At 48.1% G+C, this 16,743-nt stretch overlaps 6 protein-coding genes across 6 annotated transcripts; 2 read left to right on the top strand and 4 right to left on the bottom strand.

The window, feature by feature from the left end:
• Positions 1 to 57: 57 nt before the first annotated feature.
• Positions 58 to 1,116, bottom strand: BJ212DRAFT_1480521 (uncharacterized protein; the record flags this gene model as incomplete). The annotated part of the gene is made up of 5 exons (XM_041340100.1): positions 58 to 175; positions 226 to 508; positions 557 to 758; positions 811 to 972; positions 1,033 to 1,116. The coding sequence occupies 5 exons, from the start codon at positions 1,114 to 1,116 to the stop codon at positions 58 to 60; spliced, it is 849 nt and encodes a 282-aa protein (XP_041193707.1).
• A 243-nt stretch (positions 1,117 to 1,359) lies between these two features.
• On the bottom strand, positions 1,360 to 2,858 carry BJ212DRAFT_161401 (uncharacterized protein). The gene is made up of 7 exons (XM_041342540.1): positions 2,617 to 2,858; positions 2,389 to 2,558; positions 2,180 to 2,337; positions 2,016 to 2,127; positions 1,785 to 1,964; positions 1,585 to 1,720; positions 1,360 to 1,533 (listed from the first exon to the last, which is right to left on the bottom strand). Exons 1-7 carry the CDS (start codon positions 2,674 to 2,676, stop codon positions 1,450 to 1,452), a joined length of 900 nt encoding a protein of 299 aa, XP_041193708.1. The 5' UTR covers positions 2,677 to 2,858; the 3' UTR covers positions 1,360 to 1,449.
• BJ212DRAFT_161510 (uncharacterized protein) lies at positions 2,859 to 3,590 on the top strand. The gene has a single exon (XM_041342541.1). It carries the CDS (start codon positions 3,041 to 3,043, stop codon positions 3,458 to 3,460), a length of 420 nt encoding a protein of 139 aa, XP_041193709.1. The 5' UTR covers positions 2,859 to 3,040; the 3' UTR covers positions 3,461 to 3,590.
• Positions 3,591 to 8,348: 4,758 nt separating this feature from the next.
• BJ212DRAFT_1480525 (uncharacterized protein) lies at positions 8,349 to 11,898 on the bottom strand (the record flags this gene model as incomplete). The annotated part of the gene is made up of 9 exons (XM_041340101.1): positions 8,349 to 8,585; positions 8,666 to 9,362; positions 9,484 to 10,030; positions 10,093 to 10,173; positions 10,233 to 10,393; positions 10,450 to 11,211; positions 11,265 to 11,416; positions 11,468 to 11,590; positions 11,629 to 11,898. The coding sequence occupies 9 exons, from the start codon at positions 11,896 to 11,898 to the stop codon at positions 8,349 to 8,351; spliced, it is 3,030 nt and encodes a 1,009-aa protein (XP_041193710.1).
• A 1,866-nt stretch (positions 11,899 to 13,764) lies between these two features.
• BJ212DRAFT_1352249 (uncharacterized protein) lies at positions 13,765 to 14,511 on the bottom strand. Its single transcript, XM_041335552.1, has 4 exons — positions 14,374 to 14,511; positions 14,255 to 14,315; positions 13,919 to 14,203; positions 13,765 to 13,861 (listed from the first exon to the last, which is right to left on the bottom strand). The coding sequence occupies exons 1-3, from the start codon at positions 14,382 to 14,384 to the stop codon at positions 14,048 to 14,050; spliced, it is 228 nt and encodes a 75-aa protein (XP_041193711.1). The 5' UTR covers positions 14,385 to 14,511; the 3' UTR covers positions 13,765 to 13,861; positions 13,919 to 14,047.
• Positions 14,512 to 14,582: 71 nt separating this feature from the next.
• BJ212DRAFT_1352251 (uncharacterized protein) lies at positions 14,583 to 16,004 on the top strand. The gene is made up of 4 exons (XM_041335553.1): positions 14,583 to 14,890; positions 14,946 to 15,180; positions 15,232 to 15,561; positions 15,613 to 16,004. Exons 1-4 carry the CDS (start codon positions 14,721 to 14,723, stop codon positions 15,706 to 15,708), a joined length of 831 nt encoding a protein of 276 aa, XP_041193712.1. The 5' UTR covers positions 14,583 to 14,720; the 3' UTR covers positions 15,709 to 16,004.
• Positions 16,005 to 16,743: the final 739 nt, after the last annotated feature.

Raw genomic sequence — 16,743 nt, forward strand, 5'->3', positions numbered from 1 at the left:
GCTCCGTCACGACCCTAACATAAATGTACAGAACGGTCAGAACATTTACATAGCCGTCTAGACTTTCGTCATGGACTGATTTCTGCAAGCGGTAGAACAGAAGTAATCAGTTCCAGTCTGTGGGTAGCGTTGGCACATAATGCATCCAGGAACCAGTCCGAGGGTCACTGCTTCTCTGAAGGACATTTAGTATCTTATGTCAATCGACCTCCTGTGACCACTTACTCTCGGTGTCGTGTGGAGCAGTAATCTGTCTTCACCCCACCTCTATCAACAAAGGATTGTTTGCCACAGTTGGGGACAAGACAGGTACCAGTAACATGACGGGCTGAGGTGCTTTGTTTCAGCGAAGCATGCGCAGTCTTGACTGGTCGTGACGGAGGAGCTGGAGCAGGTTCTTCGTCATCATCTGATGGATACGCGTCCAGGTCTGTGCCTGTGCCTGTATCGTCTTCGGCTTCCTCATCAGCATCAGCGTACTCCTCCTCGTCATCCTCGCTGGACTCATCTGCAAATAGGAGTAAGTATCGAAGTCAGATGAACGATAATGAGTAACCTTTGGTCACAGTTAAAACTGCGTGGTGTGTTGCCGGTTTAGAAGTTTTGATAGGTTGAGCAGTGGCAGGAAGGCGAACGCCATGCTTTGGAACCGATCGTCCATGCACAGCAGGTTGCGCAGGAGGACCGGTAGCGGCTTTCGACGCGCATGATTTACTGCAGTAATCAAAGTTACTGAACTTCGGCTTTTGCCCACAATACTGGAATGAAATATGTTTCATGACTGCCAGATCATCACGATCCTGAACTCACGTCGCAGAGCCGTCCCTGTTTTTGGGCCGGTGGAGAAACTTTAGCCTTGGGATGTGGTCCTGGTTTCGCGCGAGGCGCAGGTTGGTGCACAGCGGCCGCCTGAGCAGCGCACGTTTTGCCACAGTACTTATGAGTACCGAATTTCGGCGTTTTATGACAGTTCTACACACAAAATTCAAGGGTGAACTGGTACTAGTAGAGACACGGTAAGCGATCACTTACCTCGCAAAGTCCTGTAGCCATTGAAGTTATCTGAGCTGCTGCCCAGTTCAAAATTGCGTCCTGGTTTATAGAGGTGGTGGACATTGGGATGAGGCTGCGGAGACAGCCCAGGCGTTGGGGTGGATGATACCACACCACAACGTGCTGTCCGCATGTCAATGCACGAGGCTGTCTGTTATGAAATGGAGCAGTGCATCTAGCCCAAAGAGAGCAAAAAAGGGTACGCCTTCAGCGATTCTTAGGCCATCTGTTTGTCTCCTGTGCTTCTTCGATCAAGGGGAGGTATTACACGTGGTTAGATCATCTCGACCCACAAGGAGATTCAGTCAGTTCCAGCAAAACTTGGGTTGCGCTCACTCAGGAGATTGAAATACATAAATAAATCATGATGACTGTCCAAACTAACAAGAGCGAGGTTCAAGTTTGCTTCGTGTACATCACGACGAATCTGGGGATAATCACATCTGACACTCGAACAACTACCCTGTCGCCAGCGATAACCTGCAGGCATAACGTCAATGAGAGCTCTAATTTCAAGTTCAAATCGTTTACCGAAGTGCTCTTGTCGAGGTGTTGCGGCAAAACAACATCGCAGGCGATCATGACGCGGTAAGGCGAAGACAAGCATGAGATGGCGAATGCATCGGCAGAAGCTGGGTTTCTAGAAGAGTACAGTCCCTTGCCTTGTCTTGACAATGAATAACGATAAAGATGAAAAATGCGTCACGTGTGAAATAAAGATAGTTACCCACCTCCCTACATTGTATGAAATACCAAAGGCGACGCGTCTAAAAGCTGAGCCCACGACATTACAGATGCCGCACGAGTTCCACTTGCAAAGCGTGGGACCTTTGGTCCCCATGTCGCAGATACACTGAGATGCGTGAAATGTGCGTAAGACGTGAGTCTGTCCAGTAGCTTGTGAGCCCTGTCTATGGATAACTAAGTCTAGCACTGAGCTCGGTGCAAGAGGAGACACTCACAGATATTTATCTTTGGCATCGGATATACTTGTCGGATAAGATATTTCATACAGCTTTTCCACCAACGCTGATCCTTCCTGGGACAGCCACTTGCTATTCCACTCCCTTACAACTTGGAAAAACGTCAATCAAATGGCATAAGCGTAATTGATAATATCACGTACATTCTCGCCACACAGTCGCAGAACTGGGAATCTCAGACAAGTGAACGACATCCGAGGGAGCTTTAGGCTTCGTATGCCCAGCAACATTGTGATTATCAGTTTGTAGTTGCGTCTTGGGGCCGGGAGAAGCTAATGGAGGAGGGGGAGCACTCCCCTTCCTGTTGGCTCTCAATCTCTGTCCCAAGAAGCGTTTCTCCACTGCGACTTACTTGGCGTGATCAACAGAACAAAACCCATTGAAAGCAGTCCCTGGGTTGCTGCAGCCTCTGAGAAAGCATTCAGGCGCTGCCTTTCCTACCCCAGTTCGAGCACACGAGCGACCACAATAAGAGTGTTGTGTTCCACTTGGATCAACATATTTCGGCTTGATACCACATGCCTATCGCCGACATAGTTTAAGATTTCGATAGGAAGAAAAACCAGAGCCCGAGACATACCTCACACAAAGTAGCATTTCGTCGCACAGTGTCGAAAGTCGTAGTCATCGTAGGAAACATGACGACCTCAGGATCACTCACCAAACAAGATAACTAGCTGCGCAAATGGCCCACGTGTAATGCACACCCTATGTGCGCGTGAAGCAGCGCCACTGCGGCACTGCATCCAGCACAAACTATCACTGCATCATGGACCCAGCTTTCCTCGAAGCAGCAACGTGTCGGCGGCACATGGTGCATGGGAATAAGAGGATCGCGCCCCATACATAAGCTTCTTCAAAGACCGAAAAAGAGTGCAACATAGGCGACGAGCGTGAAGCCCACCGCGAACCAAGTGACGATACTGCAATTATCTCGAAAGTCCCAGAAGGCACTGACGTCAAACAAAGACAAGAGTAGCTGAACAATACTCCTGACGCACCACATGGACCTTGCCCAATCATTTCGGGTCAGCTCAACCAAACCACAGAGTCCCCGCAAACTTGACTGGATCAAGAAGGGACTCGAGGAGGATCGTGGATACCTGTCGGATGGCGGCAAAGTCAGTATTACCCCTACAAGTCCTGCACTGCCGCCGCGAACACCACGTGCATCATCGGCGCAACGTCCATCAACATATCCTCAGCCATCCTCACTCACCACCCGCCCAACTCCGCATTCCAGTAAGACGCTCTCAGATGGGAAGCCAAATAAAATTCTGTTCTATCATGCCCACGACCCACACTATGGTTTCACTAATTTCTCATCCGACCCCATTGAGTACAATGGAAAGAAATACCCCACGAGCGAACACCTCTTCCAGTCGCTGAAGGTAAGCAACTTTACCAACAGTGCCATCATCTGATATGTTACTCACCACTGCCATAGTTCATGGAACGCCGTCCCGAGCTCGCAGAGCACATCAGAACGTGTTCCACGCGTCCGCGTGTGGTATTTGACGAAGCCCACAGGTTCAGCCCTGAAGTGCGATCTGATTGGCTGCAAGTGAGAATTGAGATGGTGAGAATCAGTATCGACTGCAATTGCGTTCAGCTGATGACACAAAAAATTAGATGGACCTTGTTCTCTGGCACAAATTCTCGCAGAACAGACATTTGAAGGAAGAACTACTCTCTACTGGAGATGCAGAACTTGTTGAGGTTAGTTGATCTAGATCGCGAGGGCCATGACGAAGTTTACTTATACTCCACAGGATTCTGATAAGGACTCATTTTGGGGTATCGGAGTAGACCGGAAAGGCCAAAACCAGTTAGGCAAGGCTTTGGTAAGGCTTAGGACCAAGTTGAGGAACGAGCAGAGTAGCAGTGCAGGCAACAAGGCTTTGACGCTCCTGAGGAAGACTGTTGGACGCTGATATAGCATAGAACTTGAACACACTTGAAACGCTGGATTTGTATATTCTCATCCTGGTACAGCACTTAGCTTTGTCGACAGGCTGAATAGATCGTCCTGCGGTGAACGAGATGGTAGGAGGCGCTGTAAACTTCAAGTGAATGGCGCACCTTGAAAAACTTGTCCAGGACTATGACATATTTTTAACTTTCCAGTGTGAAATAGTGAATTGGATTACATAATACAATAATTGGACCCGGACAACTCTAGTACGGGTAGAACAAAACCTGAATAGCACCCACGTTTGTACGACCTATAGCTTCGCCCGAAGTCCAATCAATAAACGTAATGCATGATGTTAATGTCGTATCTTTGACCATCGTGTTTGATCGGACAGCGATCGAGAACTGCGCGTTTTAGATAACCAATGGTCAGCGATGGCAATTCCACGTCTGAGACTCTGTGATCCAGTGAATGGTTCAGTTTGGAGTAGCAGCCCAATTCGATTGAGACGGATGGAAGGAACATGTGTGCAGGGTATAAGCAAAGACTCTCGATTGAAGGTGTTTCAGAATTTGAACTTTAACGAGCCGACAGTGATTTGGTGAAGGACACGCGCCGAATGATGGGTGCAAGCATTGTGGATGTCCTGTTCGAGTAAGCCCGTGTATAATACAAGCACAAATGTAATACAGATACTGTAAAGGTACGAATGAGAACTGCTTGAATAACTGTGTTTCATACAGTATGAGTAACTGCACGCTGCAAGCACATTGTAGCCATTGGAAGTATAGAGCACGTTTGGTCTTACTTGAGATCTGAGTAAAAAAGTGCTATTAAGGATTACAGATGGGGTAACATCAATGAAAACTTACCACTGAACCAAGCTCGTAAGCTAGCCTTCGTAGTTTCGTCACTCTTGTCCATCATAGATTGATACGATTCGACGCCTGCTCCAATTCGACCTGCCCGAATGAGTGCTTTGCACAGTTGCTTGTTCGCGGTTTGCCACAAGGACTCGAGGTTCCAGCCGAAGAGCTGCAAAACACGCAGATGAGCATGAAAAGTGCATTCGATTGCATGGTATCAACGTACCACGGTGAATTCCTCGTGCGTAGAATGAATTTCCAATTGATGAAAGGAAGCGCTTGCGTTGACGGCGGCATTGAAGTGGTCAATAGCTTCACTGTGGTGCGCGTTGCGGAAGGCAACCATTCCGAGTTGGACGCGTAGATAGGTCTGATGTGCAAGGATCAGGAAAATTAGTGCCAGCTCATGAAATTGGGCTTCATCAAGTGCGCGATACTCACTTCCACGATACGGCATGCAACAGGATCGACATTGGGAGATACAGCTAGCTCTCCGAGGCGCAGCATTGCCTCCTCAGGTTCATTTGCGTTAAACAGTGAGATGGTCTAAAAATCACATTGAAGCACATGATACGCAAGAAGAAAGATTACTTGCCTTGATCAAGAAAAGGAAATGACTGGTCTTTAAATCTCCATTCGTGAACACGGACGCAAGGTCAAATGCTGTATTCGCGGCCCGGACCTGCCTCAGGCATGCCTTGGAGACGTGGCCTGCAAACGAAGGTTGAATGCTAACGGACTATCCACCAAAGTTAGCTTTCAGAGGTGAAAATATAGGTCAATCTATACCACCTTGATTGAATCAAGGAGCGCGCGGTCCCAGTCGGATTTTCGCGCCATAATGAATGCGCGATTGGCATAGGATATGTGATTGTTGGCATCAGCATCAATTTCTCCATTTAACACCGTTTCAGCGGTAGACAAGTCCCAAGCTATGCATGCATCGCGAGCTGTTGGGCTCATAGCAAAGATCTGCGCGAAGCATGTTCACATTCCGTTCTAAGAGTCAAAGGTAAGAGCATGCCTGTAAATCAGGGTGGGCCTGAGCCTTGGCATAAGATGTTTAGATGGCAAAAGGGCGCAAAAATGAAACAAAATTACCTGGTGCATCACCTGCTCCACGAGAACATCCTTTGGACCATCCTTTGGAATCGCGTTTTCGGATAGTGGCCACTCTGAGATTGTCTTTTCACTTCCGCTGAGGATGTGCATGTCATCTGCGGAAAATGCAACACAGGACACCGGGTGAGAGTGCTTGAATGAGACAATGGTTCGTCGATCTGAGAGCCGCCAAAGGCGGACACGGTGATCTGCAGATGCGGAGGCAAGGAGAGTGCCACTAGAATTTAGGGAAATAGCGTTGATACGTTCGAAATGGCCCTTCCAGGGATCACCGACCTGCTTCCAGGTCGATGGATCCCACTCCCGCATACTGGAATCAGAATCATCTCCAGCTGAGAAAAGCCGCGTGCCATCGGGCGCCCACGCGAGTGAGATGTTCCATCCTGAGTGAGCCTTGAAGTTTACAATGCATTCCCTTGTGCTTGTATTATAAATTTCGATATTGCTGGATGTTGCGACGGCAAGAAGTTCGCCAGGCGGCGAATACCGAACGCAGTGGACACGATCAGCGCAAGCGATTGGATTTCCTAGCAGCTCCCAGGTTTTCGTACTGAAGAGTGACGTTACTCCATCGAATCCACCTGCAGTTGCCAGCATCGAGCCATCTGGGCAAAAATCCAGCGATTTGATGAACTCGTGGGCTTTGATGACTTGGGTGAGAGGCTCCCCAATATCTGCATCCCAGGCGATAACCCCTCCATAGACATCACCGCTTGCTATCAATTGCCCATCTTGTGATACAACCAATGCCGAAACCATAAGGCGATGTCCCTCCAATTCTTTCAACACAACGCCCTCCTTCATGTCCCACAGGACGACCTTGCCGACCGCGCCCGTGACCATGCGTCGTCTGTCAGGGAAAACTGCGACTGCGCCTACATGATTACCTTCGTTGAGAACTCGAACGGGTGTGGGGTTTGGAATGATGAGCTGCGCCATTTTTTAGAGGTTGGTGGTGTTGGCGTGGACTTTGTTGCCGAGTTACATTTTTGCTGCTTCACTGTTAGGCGCCCAATACACGAGTCTGGTCACATAGGCGCCTTGCTTCTCGAAATGTCACGGCTGAGCTCGTGAATCACCGCAGCTTTTTCAATTCTCCACGCCCCCTGACTTTCCATTAGGTCGGCATTCAAAGACTACCCGTGGCATCTTGAGCCTTCCGTTCCCTAGAATGTCACCCCATCTATGATAGAGGTTGGGGAACTTATTTGATCTCATCCGAATCTGGGATTGGTCGCGTTACAGGTATGCAAAACTCTGCTATTATGGATCACTGAATGAGCGTTCATCCGAGCTCGGTCATGGGTTTACTCCAATTTGATATTTCGAACTAGTTTTATCCTTTGATCAATCATTGTCTCACTTGCTCGGGTCGCCCTGCCTCAATGTTCGTGTGTTTCCATATTCCCGATACAGCGTCCATGGATAGACTCGTGGTAATCGATCACTGCTGTCAATCGCTTTGGAGAGATTCTCCAATGTTGCACGACAGCTTCTAGCGGGCAGCCCAGCTTTGTTTTATACATGATCAAAATGATGTTGAGCATATTCTGTAGAAGTCATGTCGCCGACAGCCTGATGACATTCTTCCGTTATTTCTTTGATCCCAATGACAGTGGTACGCATCTTGCTTACCATGTTCTTGTTCTTGTCTTCCCCATTTTATGCGCATCTTCCACCTATCTTATACCTCTATTTGGCTTCTGAAGGCGCTATCCACTTCATACAAATCTTTATCCCCTCAAACATTCATTCCTTCCGTAGTATGCGCTATATCATTGCTAGTTTTTGCTTCTGATGTCCCTCATCCGTCCTGATCTCCATTTGAGATGCAGAATTCCTCGAGGTTAGCAGATGAGGTTCTACTCTGACACAGCAGGATTCCAACCAGGACTGGTCCCAGAGTATTGGGGAAAAGATCAGTTGTGCAAGACCTTGGTAAGCCTTAGGATCAAGTTGAGGGATGGGCAGAGTGCGGGAACCAAGGGTCACGGTTGAGGTTTGATGCACAAATAACTAGCATCTGCAGTCCACTGGACCCCAAGTGGAGTCGGACCGCCACCATCAGAGTCAATAGAGACCTCACAGAAGGTTGTGATATACTACAAGGTAGTTCATCCTCGCTGTATGAGTTCATGTCTGAAGATACTTCATCGGGGATAATATTCCAGTGTTTTGAGCAATATTGTACGATTCAGAAAGGTTTGTTTTGTGTGATGTTGCGTCATTTCCACTTGGCGCCTGCATCTAAGTCGTGTCACGACGGTACAGCATGGGACCAAGTCAAATAAATTATTCCAAGGTTTTCAAGTGGAGCAATGTCCTGTGAATGATAATTCGACTCGGGTAAATAACAACTCTTGCGAAAGAAGGACATCCAAACCACCAATCCCTTCTCATGCCCCAACATCACTCATCAAACGCACCCATAGCCCGCACACCCTCTACCAACTGTCTATATTCCCTCAACAACTCCCCCACCTCCGACACTCTCAGATCATCCTCCGTGCACTCCATAAACCGCTTGTTAGGCGCCGGAAGCCGTATCGAAATGGGAGAAGCCACGCGCGATGATGTCGGTGAGTCGATGCGGTTGTGGTGCGAGGGGAGTAGCAGTGAGGAGCGTGTAATAGGGGGTGATACCGTCTGCAACAGGATGAAGATGTGTAAATTATGGATAGAGCACGTCAGCGATGACTTTAACGCGTGAATAAGCAAAGACAGACCTTGTGTGTATCCGTTCCTGACAGCCTCGAAAGCCCTGGCACCTGCGCCAGCCGATCCGTTAAGCTCCTCCTGCTCAGCGCAGCAAGCTTCTTCTTTTTTCGTGCTCTCCCGCTGTTCCCACTCATCATGCTCTCGAAGCTTCGAATACTTCTTGCATCGTGGGCGTGTTCTTCTTCCTCACTTTCTTCTTCTTCCTCGTCCTCGCCGTCTTCCTCTTCCTCATCGCTCTCTTCACTCTCGTCCTCCGTCCCTCCCACCCCCACATCTTCATTCATATAAATCGAGCTTATAGAACCCGGGCGCGACGACACCTCCACGAGCTCTCTCTGCCCATCCTCCCCCTTCCCATCTCCCTTCCTCCCCGGCACCAAACTCGCAATTGAGAACCCGCTCTCTCGCCTCAATAGCCCCATGTTCCACCGTGCATCACTGGTCTCTGTGGTGGGAGCAGACGTGAATGTCGAGGTCAGGGTAGGCGCTAAAGTCGGAGCAGATATTGAGGTGGGGGCGGATGGTAAGAAAGAGCGGAGTACACCGAATGAGCTGTCGACGACGCCGGAGATGACTTTATTAGCGGACCCTGCGATGGCGTCAACGCCTTGTTCAACGCGTCCGCGGAGGCTGCCAGGCGCGTCTGGTGGCGTGTCTGGTGGAAGCGTAGTGCGCACGATTGGGATTGGGGTGAGGTCTGCGGTGCTGTAGAAGATAAATGTCAGCGTATCGAATGGGAATGGATGTTAGAACATGGGAAACAAGGAACAGCGGTGTAAATCAGGTAAAGTCACTATATGAATGATTGAGAAGCTGAAACGCTCACCTAACAATACCAACACCTTCCCCAACACCCACAGCACCAAGATCCACATTCTCCAAAAACTCCACGACAGCCATCAAATTAATCAAACAGTACCGCTCCTCTCCACCAGCGAATGCAGCATTGCGGTAACGCTGGGTGAACAAAAGGTGCGAGACCAGGCGTGCGGGGTTTGATTTGACAACAGCAAATATAAGAAGTGGGAGGAGGACATCGCCTGATACTGCTGTCGGCTGTTGGGCATGAGACATGGTCAGTCTGGGCGAGGAAGCGTGGGGTGGGATGGGGATGGAGGATTCTGTCGTCGAAGATGGTGCCTGTGGGGATGAGACACTTGGCAAGAGAGACAACTTCTCGGGTGACCCGTGAGCTGCATCCCCATCGGATTGTGGATTGGGTGAGAATAACACGTCGGGAGAAGCAACGAGCGGGATATCCACAACTTCGATCGGTCCCGGGGGTGGGCTTGCTTTTCGCTGCGGCGGCTCGGGTTCCTCGAGCTGTTTTTCGCCATTGCTGAGTTTAATTGGAGGAAGGCGGGAAAGACCATCTTTGCGTAATTGAAATCACATATCAGGGAATAACACGCATACATACGTGCATTTCACTCACCTACTGTGAGCTTGTGCGCTGCGACTAGCACAGCTGCCTTCTCACTGGGAGATCTACAGGCAACGTCTAGCTGAGATAACGCTGTGAAAATATCAATGAAGATGAATCATCAGTACGTGTGGATGGGTTAGGAAACTGACTCTCTCCACACGCTCTGACTACGATGTCGATCTCGGACCCAGCGCCGCCAATGTCAACATCAAGATGCTCGAGCCCTAGATCAAGAAGGTTGAGAGCTGCGATGTGGCTCGATAGTGCTTCGTCATGCGAAGCATCGTCGGAGTAAGATGGAAGGAATAATCTAGTAGGAATCAGCGCTGGAACGGGAAAACTGACTCTTCCATACTGTTCACGTACCGATCATAAAACAAGGTAGATAGAGTCCCCTCCACCACCTCAACGAGATCCTTAACCCTGGACTCTTGTTCTTCTCCTGATGCTTCGCCTTTCTCTTTCTCGATTTCAATCCGTACTTCTCCCTCTAATTCCAGATAAAACTCCTGGAATTTCTTAGACAATTCTTCGGGGCGATCTTTCCCTGCATCGAGATTGACAGCCCATGTTCCATGTTTACTTGGGCTTGCGCCGATATCGTGGAGCTTCTTCTTCCCAGCAGGACCTCTAACAAACGGAAGTAACGGGGATGCAAAAGATTGTACGCGCTCAATGATCATTGCTGGGACACCAGCCGTTTCAAGACTCGATGTGAGCTCGGATTTGAGCGCAGCAAGAACGTCTCGCATCACCTCATATCGATATACCGCACGAGAAATGCTGAATGCGCTAATGAGAATGGGGTGATCCTCTGGGGGAGGTACTAATGGCGTCTGTATGGGTGGGAGGGAAGCAGCAATTGATGGGGGTGTGGTCGTGGGCTTGGCGCCGAATAGAGAAGCGAAAGGCATGGCGAGGCGCAAAGGTTGGGTAGCGGGTGTGGGTCGCGGAGGTAGGGGTGGCTTTGGTGGACGAACTTGAATTGGGAGGGAGGTGCTGTGTGCCGGGACTGCATATGAGGGGTATCCAGAGTCTGGTGGGATTGAAGGGAGTGGAGGAAGAGATGAGAGAGTGATGTCGGGAAACTTTGTTGGCGGAAGTGAGGAGCGAAACGTCAAATTTTCGCTGGGTATACGTGTTAGGTCAAATTGCTAAGTAACAAAAAACATGGAGGAAACAAACCTGAATAAGTGTCCGCGCAAGCCAGAAAGTGTAACCACTTGAGTATTTTCTTTGGATGAGGATCGCACATGAGCACATGATCTGACATGAACTCAGGCGTGATCTTCTCCTGTCCTGAGGATTGTTCAAGTGGGAGCAGCAGAGACGCCTACGAAACCATTTTCCGTGAGCTGAATTGTCACAATCAATGAAAACGTACCTTGCCCTTGGTAATAGCACCCCATATTTCAGCCCACTCTTCAGTCTCCCCATCTTGACTTAGTTTCTCTAAAATAGCCCATCCAAGGCATGCAGTATCGAGACCAATGCCCTGTGCTGCGGCCTTCAGGTTCATCAGCTGGAGCTTGCTAGTCGCGCCACCCGTGAGTTGGTGCTGCGGAGAAACTGAAACTGGCGGTTGGGCGCGGTACTAGTTGTAGGTAACCTCTGTCTAGATGGCGTGTATGGGGCATACTTTGGTGTCGAGGAAGACTGAGTTTCCGGTGTGGGACTGGGAGAAAGGGTAGATGAACCAGAAGAGAGGAGTGGATGCGTGGCGAGATTATCACGAGAGCCAATCCTGGCAATAGATGCGCCTTGGGCGCGTCCTATCGAGACAGCAGGAAAGTGTCCCTCTCGTCTTGTAGTCATTGTGGTGCAACACTGGTTGACTGCAGTTGAAGCTTGAGGTTTATGCAGATAATGCAGTTGTAATTGCTCTCACATGCGAACGTTGCTATGATAACTCGTCTACGATCTTCAAACAAAGCTCAAGTATACCTGACTTTGTGAATGCTGGTCCAGTGACTAGAAATCTGTTGACGTCAATAGCCTTGCGATGGCTGGAAAGAGTTGATGTTTAACGGACACGCTTCAAGCGTAAGTATGTTCCCAAGACCCTCGCCGAAAAGAGTAATTCAGCCCCTATGGAATACGTTACATTCGAGCTCTTCACAATTGCAACTTGAGGACAGACTGTTTACCAGTCTAACCTAAGGATATTTTGCGCACAACGAGATAATCGAAGTCCATATAGTACCTATTTTGAATAATTCCAATGTTAATACCGTTGCACGAGATACAACGACTAGCGGTTCAGTAAACGGCGATTCAGACGTCAACGAGCCAATATTAATTAATGACATTAATTTGGAATCCTCAGCAGGCTAGTACACGTGCAGACTCGTGCATCTCAATCAGCCCTTCTGCAGGTACTTGCCATTGCAACCACTATCTTTATAGGTCTGCATGGCGACATCCGATGATCAGATGGGAACGAAATTAGCGTATGGGAACTACAACGCGGATAGATGGATCCCCAATATTGATATTCCTTTCCTCAGACAGTGAAACAGATTCGAATGACGACCTTTGCTCACCATTATATTTATTATTATCGCTGAGCTAGAGCCGAAGGGATTCACTTGATCTAACTTTTGTCAAAGTATTATATATGTATATACTGACATAAACTTACTTGCGCGTACATAGTATGGAATATGATGAAAGTCAGTCCGGACTACGTAGATGCGCACTCATATAGAAGTACAGGATCTGCCGGAACCCGAGAGACATAAAATACAATTATGACTACTGCAAACAATTGAGCAACGTGATTCTGAATGACTGAAAGCAATAGGTCGTTTGGAGTGACGATACAGATGTGAAATGTCGCATGAAATCGACGGCTTCAGACTATTGAGATAACCCATGAGCGTGAATGAGATGTTCTTCATGCATAGGTCAGGTCGTGAGTCTAAAGTATTCTTGGAAAGATGCACCATTGTAAGTTTCTAGCTTTCGGATAAAATAGTGAGGCAAGACGGCAAATCCTTCAAACACCACTGTTTTCGAGCCAAATTAGATGATAATGATTCCAGAAAGACTAGAATATATGAGCAAGCCGATCCGGGATGTCTTGTCTCATCAAATGGAGAGAGGAATCTGAGGGCAGGAAGTGCGGTGAAGCAACGTACTGTACTTCACGGAGGGTGCAGGTTATCAGTGCGAGACATAGTCGCAGACAGACAGGTGATAGATGTTCACTTGGATATTGCTATCAGTAGGAATTTCTATGACAGACCGTAGCCGCAACAACATTCTCTCGACGTCTCTGCCCTGACTAAGGTCAAAAGGCGTCGATATTTGCGATGACGGCAGAATGTTTGCAAGTGCGCAAACTACAGATAAATGCACGTATGCCAGCGAGGGGTCAGCGCACATGGACAGGAATGATACGGTCGTAGAACTTCTATACCTCCATTCTTGGTAGTAGCCCACTCGATAGTGCAAACATGAGCGAACTGGAGTCCTTGTAGCCGACGTATGGGAATCGCATGATTTCCATGAGGCGTTCAGAAACTGGAGCGGTTCGGCAGGAGCGTCAAGTTAATATGCAATAAGGATAAGTACCATATAGTCAAATGTCTCAAGATGATGATCTGTGTATTTATTTTAACGACGAAACTGCCGCAGGGTACAGCCACACAAGCTGCGAGACCCCCATTTCCTTTATGTGGCTTTTGATACTCGAGCCAGATATTTTTGCAATATCGGGACAACAATCTGCTTCGATGTCACAATTCCAGCCATGGTGACCGTCCTTCGGTCGGAGGTTAGTCGCCCAGAAATGCCACTACGAGTTCGCTATAATTGATATGGATTTCTAAAGTGGGGGTATCTGGAGAATGAATCTAAACAGCAGGCTGAGAGATTCTCCGTAGTTCGCCGCAATTAGCAGGATTTTTACAAAGGAAGGAAAGTATGGAAGATTATTGTCACATACTGAGATCTACACTTGCTAGGTAAAACCCAAATTTAAGACAACGTCAGCATTTGTTGTAATTTCTTTGTCATCTCTATAGCACGCAGCATCTATGTTGCAGGTGATCCTGTAATTTGACAAATCATCCCCTGAGTCGATAGATCTCAGAGTCGGTTGGTGATTCAAGTTGCCCTGTGTCGGACGATGTAATTCCAGTGGTACTAATGCAAGACGGACGCATACACTGGTAGGTGAAGAGTTTGCAGCATGGTTACCCTGTGCATGCAAAGCTTGGGTGAGACCTGTAATGATGAGGATAAGTTTACGATATGGAGGGAAAATGTCATAGTATGGACAGACAGGAGCACGTCATCCTCGCTGTACGGGTTAGGCTATGGATGAATCATGACAAAATACTTCATCGTGAATACGAGTGATATTGCATGAAATTTTGAATCTCATTCTGCTTGCTGCGGAGGGACGGCTTAGTACTATTGGTGTGTATTGAAATTTGATGAAACAAGCAAAAATCTCAAGAGTATGTTTTGTGGTAATTCGAACTCCGAGTGCCAAACTAGTCACGACCGATGATTACCTTGACATTGGACATTAATAAGAAAGGATTATCAGAATCTCTGCCACACACTTATCGCTTCGAAGTTCTCCCTAATTGTTTCGAAGTCAAGCCCATGGTTTCCTGCTAGACACGATGTCTTCTGCAAGTGGTCTGCGACAACCCAAAGAAACGAACAAAGGGAAAAACGGGTTTCGCGAGAGATACATCCCTCTCCATTCTGCTAACCCAGACGACTTGGCCATTAGCAGACACCACTTTGCTCAGTACGTCCTTGCGTCCAAGGGGTCTTATAATGGCCCTTCGTAAGTTTTTCTTCTTATTTTGTGCATTCCAGTTTATGTTGCTGAGGTTCTGCAGGCTGAAAGAACTCAAATCCACTCCGAACGCAGCCCCGGTGGAGACGCTAGCAACTGTTGAGGACAGGATAAAGGAGCTCAAGAGACAGCATCAAGAAGATATCGAGTTTCTTACTTCATTCCAGGCTGCAGAATACCGCCAAGAAGTCCTTAGCAGGTATAACTGCATCGACGATTCAATGATGGGAGTAGATACGGAGGATTTGATCCAGGTTGATTATCTCGCTGCCCTTAATGTACGGCTTCCTTTGTTTGCAACTTTGGACGAGTCTGAGAATGTTTTGAAGGAGCTGTACAATGATGCACGGCCTATGAAACGTTTCCAGCACGATATGGACGACGCGCTGTCTCAGATCCGCTACAACTACCTCAAATCCCTCCTCCCGCTCCTCACTCAGCGTCGCACACTGAAATCGCGAGAAACCCGCATTCGGAGACAACGCGATGCGCAGTTCCCGCAGAATATCGAAGAGTATCACAACATCCCGGAACGCGATATTCAGCTGCGAATTGCGCGGTTCCTCCTGCGTTCGACTTCTGAGCGGGAAAAGATGATGGATGATTATGGATGGGTGTGGAGAGCGGTAAACCCGCTGGTCTCAGCGTTCAAGGCGAATGTAAGCTATATTCCAAAGTATAAGAACGCTAATGTTGATGTTAATTTGTAGGAAGGATTCAAGAACGAGATATTGGAGTCAGTCAAAGATGCACAAGCTTCTGATCCTCGGCATCGGCCAACAACGACCCCTGGATGGCAGCTGTAACTTGCATATCTTCGCACTGTCTTCGTATCATGATTGAGATGAGATTGCTCTATGTCTGTGTCTGATTCATTCAATCAAAGCAGTCCTCTCGCTCAGATTGGTGTAGCTCGAGACACGGGCGCTACGTGCAAATGAAGATAGATGGGCAAAAGATGGGTGACAGTTCGTTTGTCCTGATGCGACGAAGGGTTTTCGCATGTGTGCTCCGCAGTAGCCCAATGGATGTTACGATATATCGATTCTCATTGACAATGACCCACCTGAAGATGCCCCGCGTTTGAAATTTCTCATCACAGCGTGAGGCAGGTTGAACATTTCGTTCGGACAAATGATCATATCATCGATGAGGCTAAGAAATCGTTGGTATGGGAGAACACATGCATTGCCATCGATATCTGATATCGTGACATTCATCAAGGGTTCTGTTTGCAGGGTTTGGCTCTCTATTCGTGGGATAAACAACAGTAAACATGAACTCAAATGAGTTTTTCTCTTCATTGTTCACGGATCAATAGATGAGCATAATCCGGCGAGATGCATGTTCACGAACCTCGCAGATTCTTCACTCCAACACTCCTAATTGTCGCACCTCCCTTTGTGGAAGAATCAAATAAGATGTAGGGTCATTCGATTTTTCGACAGTTGGACAGTGCTTGAAGCCGCAGCTTGATAGACGACAAAGTTCTCGGGGCATGTTTGTACATGTTAAAAAGCGAGGCTGTTGTCAAGTGTGGAACTCCATCCAATCAGATTTACCCTACACGATCAAAGGAGTAATTCCTCCGTATTGCAGTAAGGCTAGCCCTGTTTGCCTCCGGACCTGGTAGGGAGAGTTGTGTTTTATAACATGGCATGTGGCGAATTTCCCACTGATCAATACGGCAGATTAGCATCAACCCAACGTCGCCACTGTTGGGCATGATTGACCGGGTAGTGAGTTCATGCTCAGTCCACTACCCGTATATCTGCATTCACTCTGCGTTTAGCGTTCAATTTGGGTGGGTAAATGACATTAGTCCACTTACATCAAACTCT

This window comes from Suillus subaureus (genome assembly GCF_016647635.1).
Source record: "Suillus subaureus strain MN1 chromosome Unknown BJ212scaffold_14, whole genome shotgun sequence".
Taxonomy (NCBI): Eukaryota; Fungi; Basidiomycota; class Agaricomycetes; order Boletales; family Suillaceae; genus Suillus; species Suillus subaureus.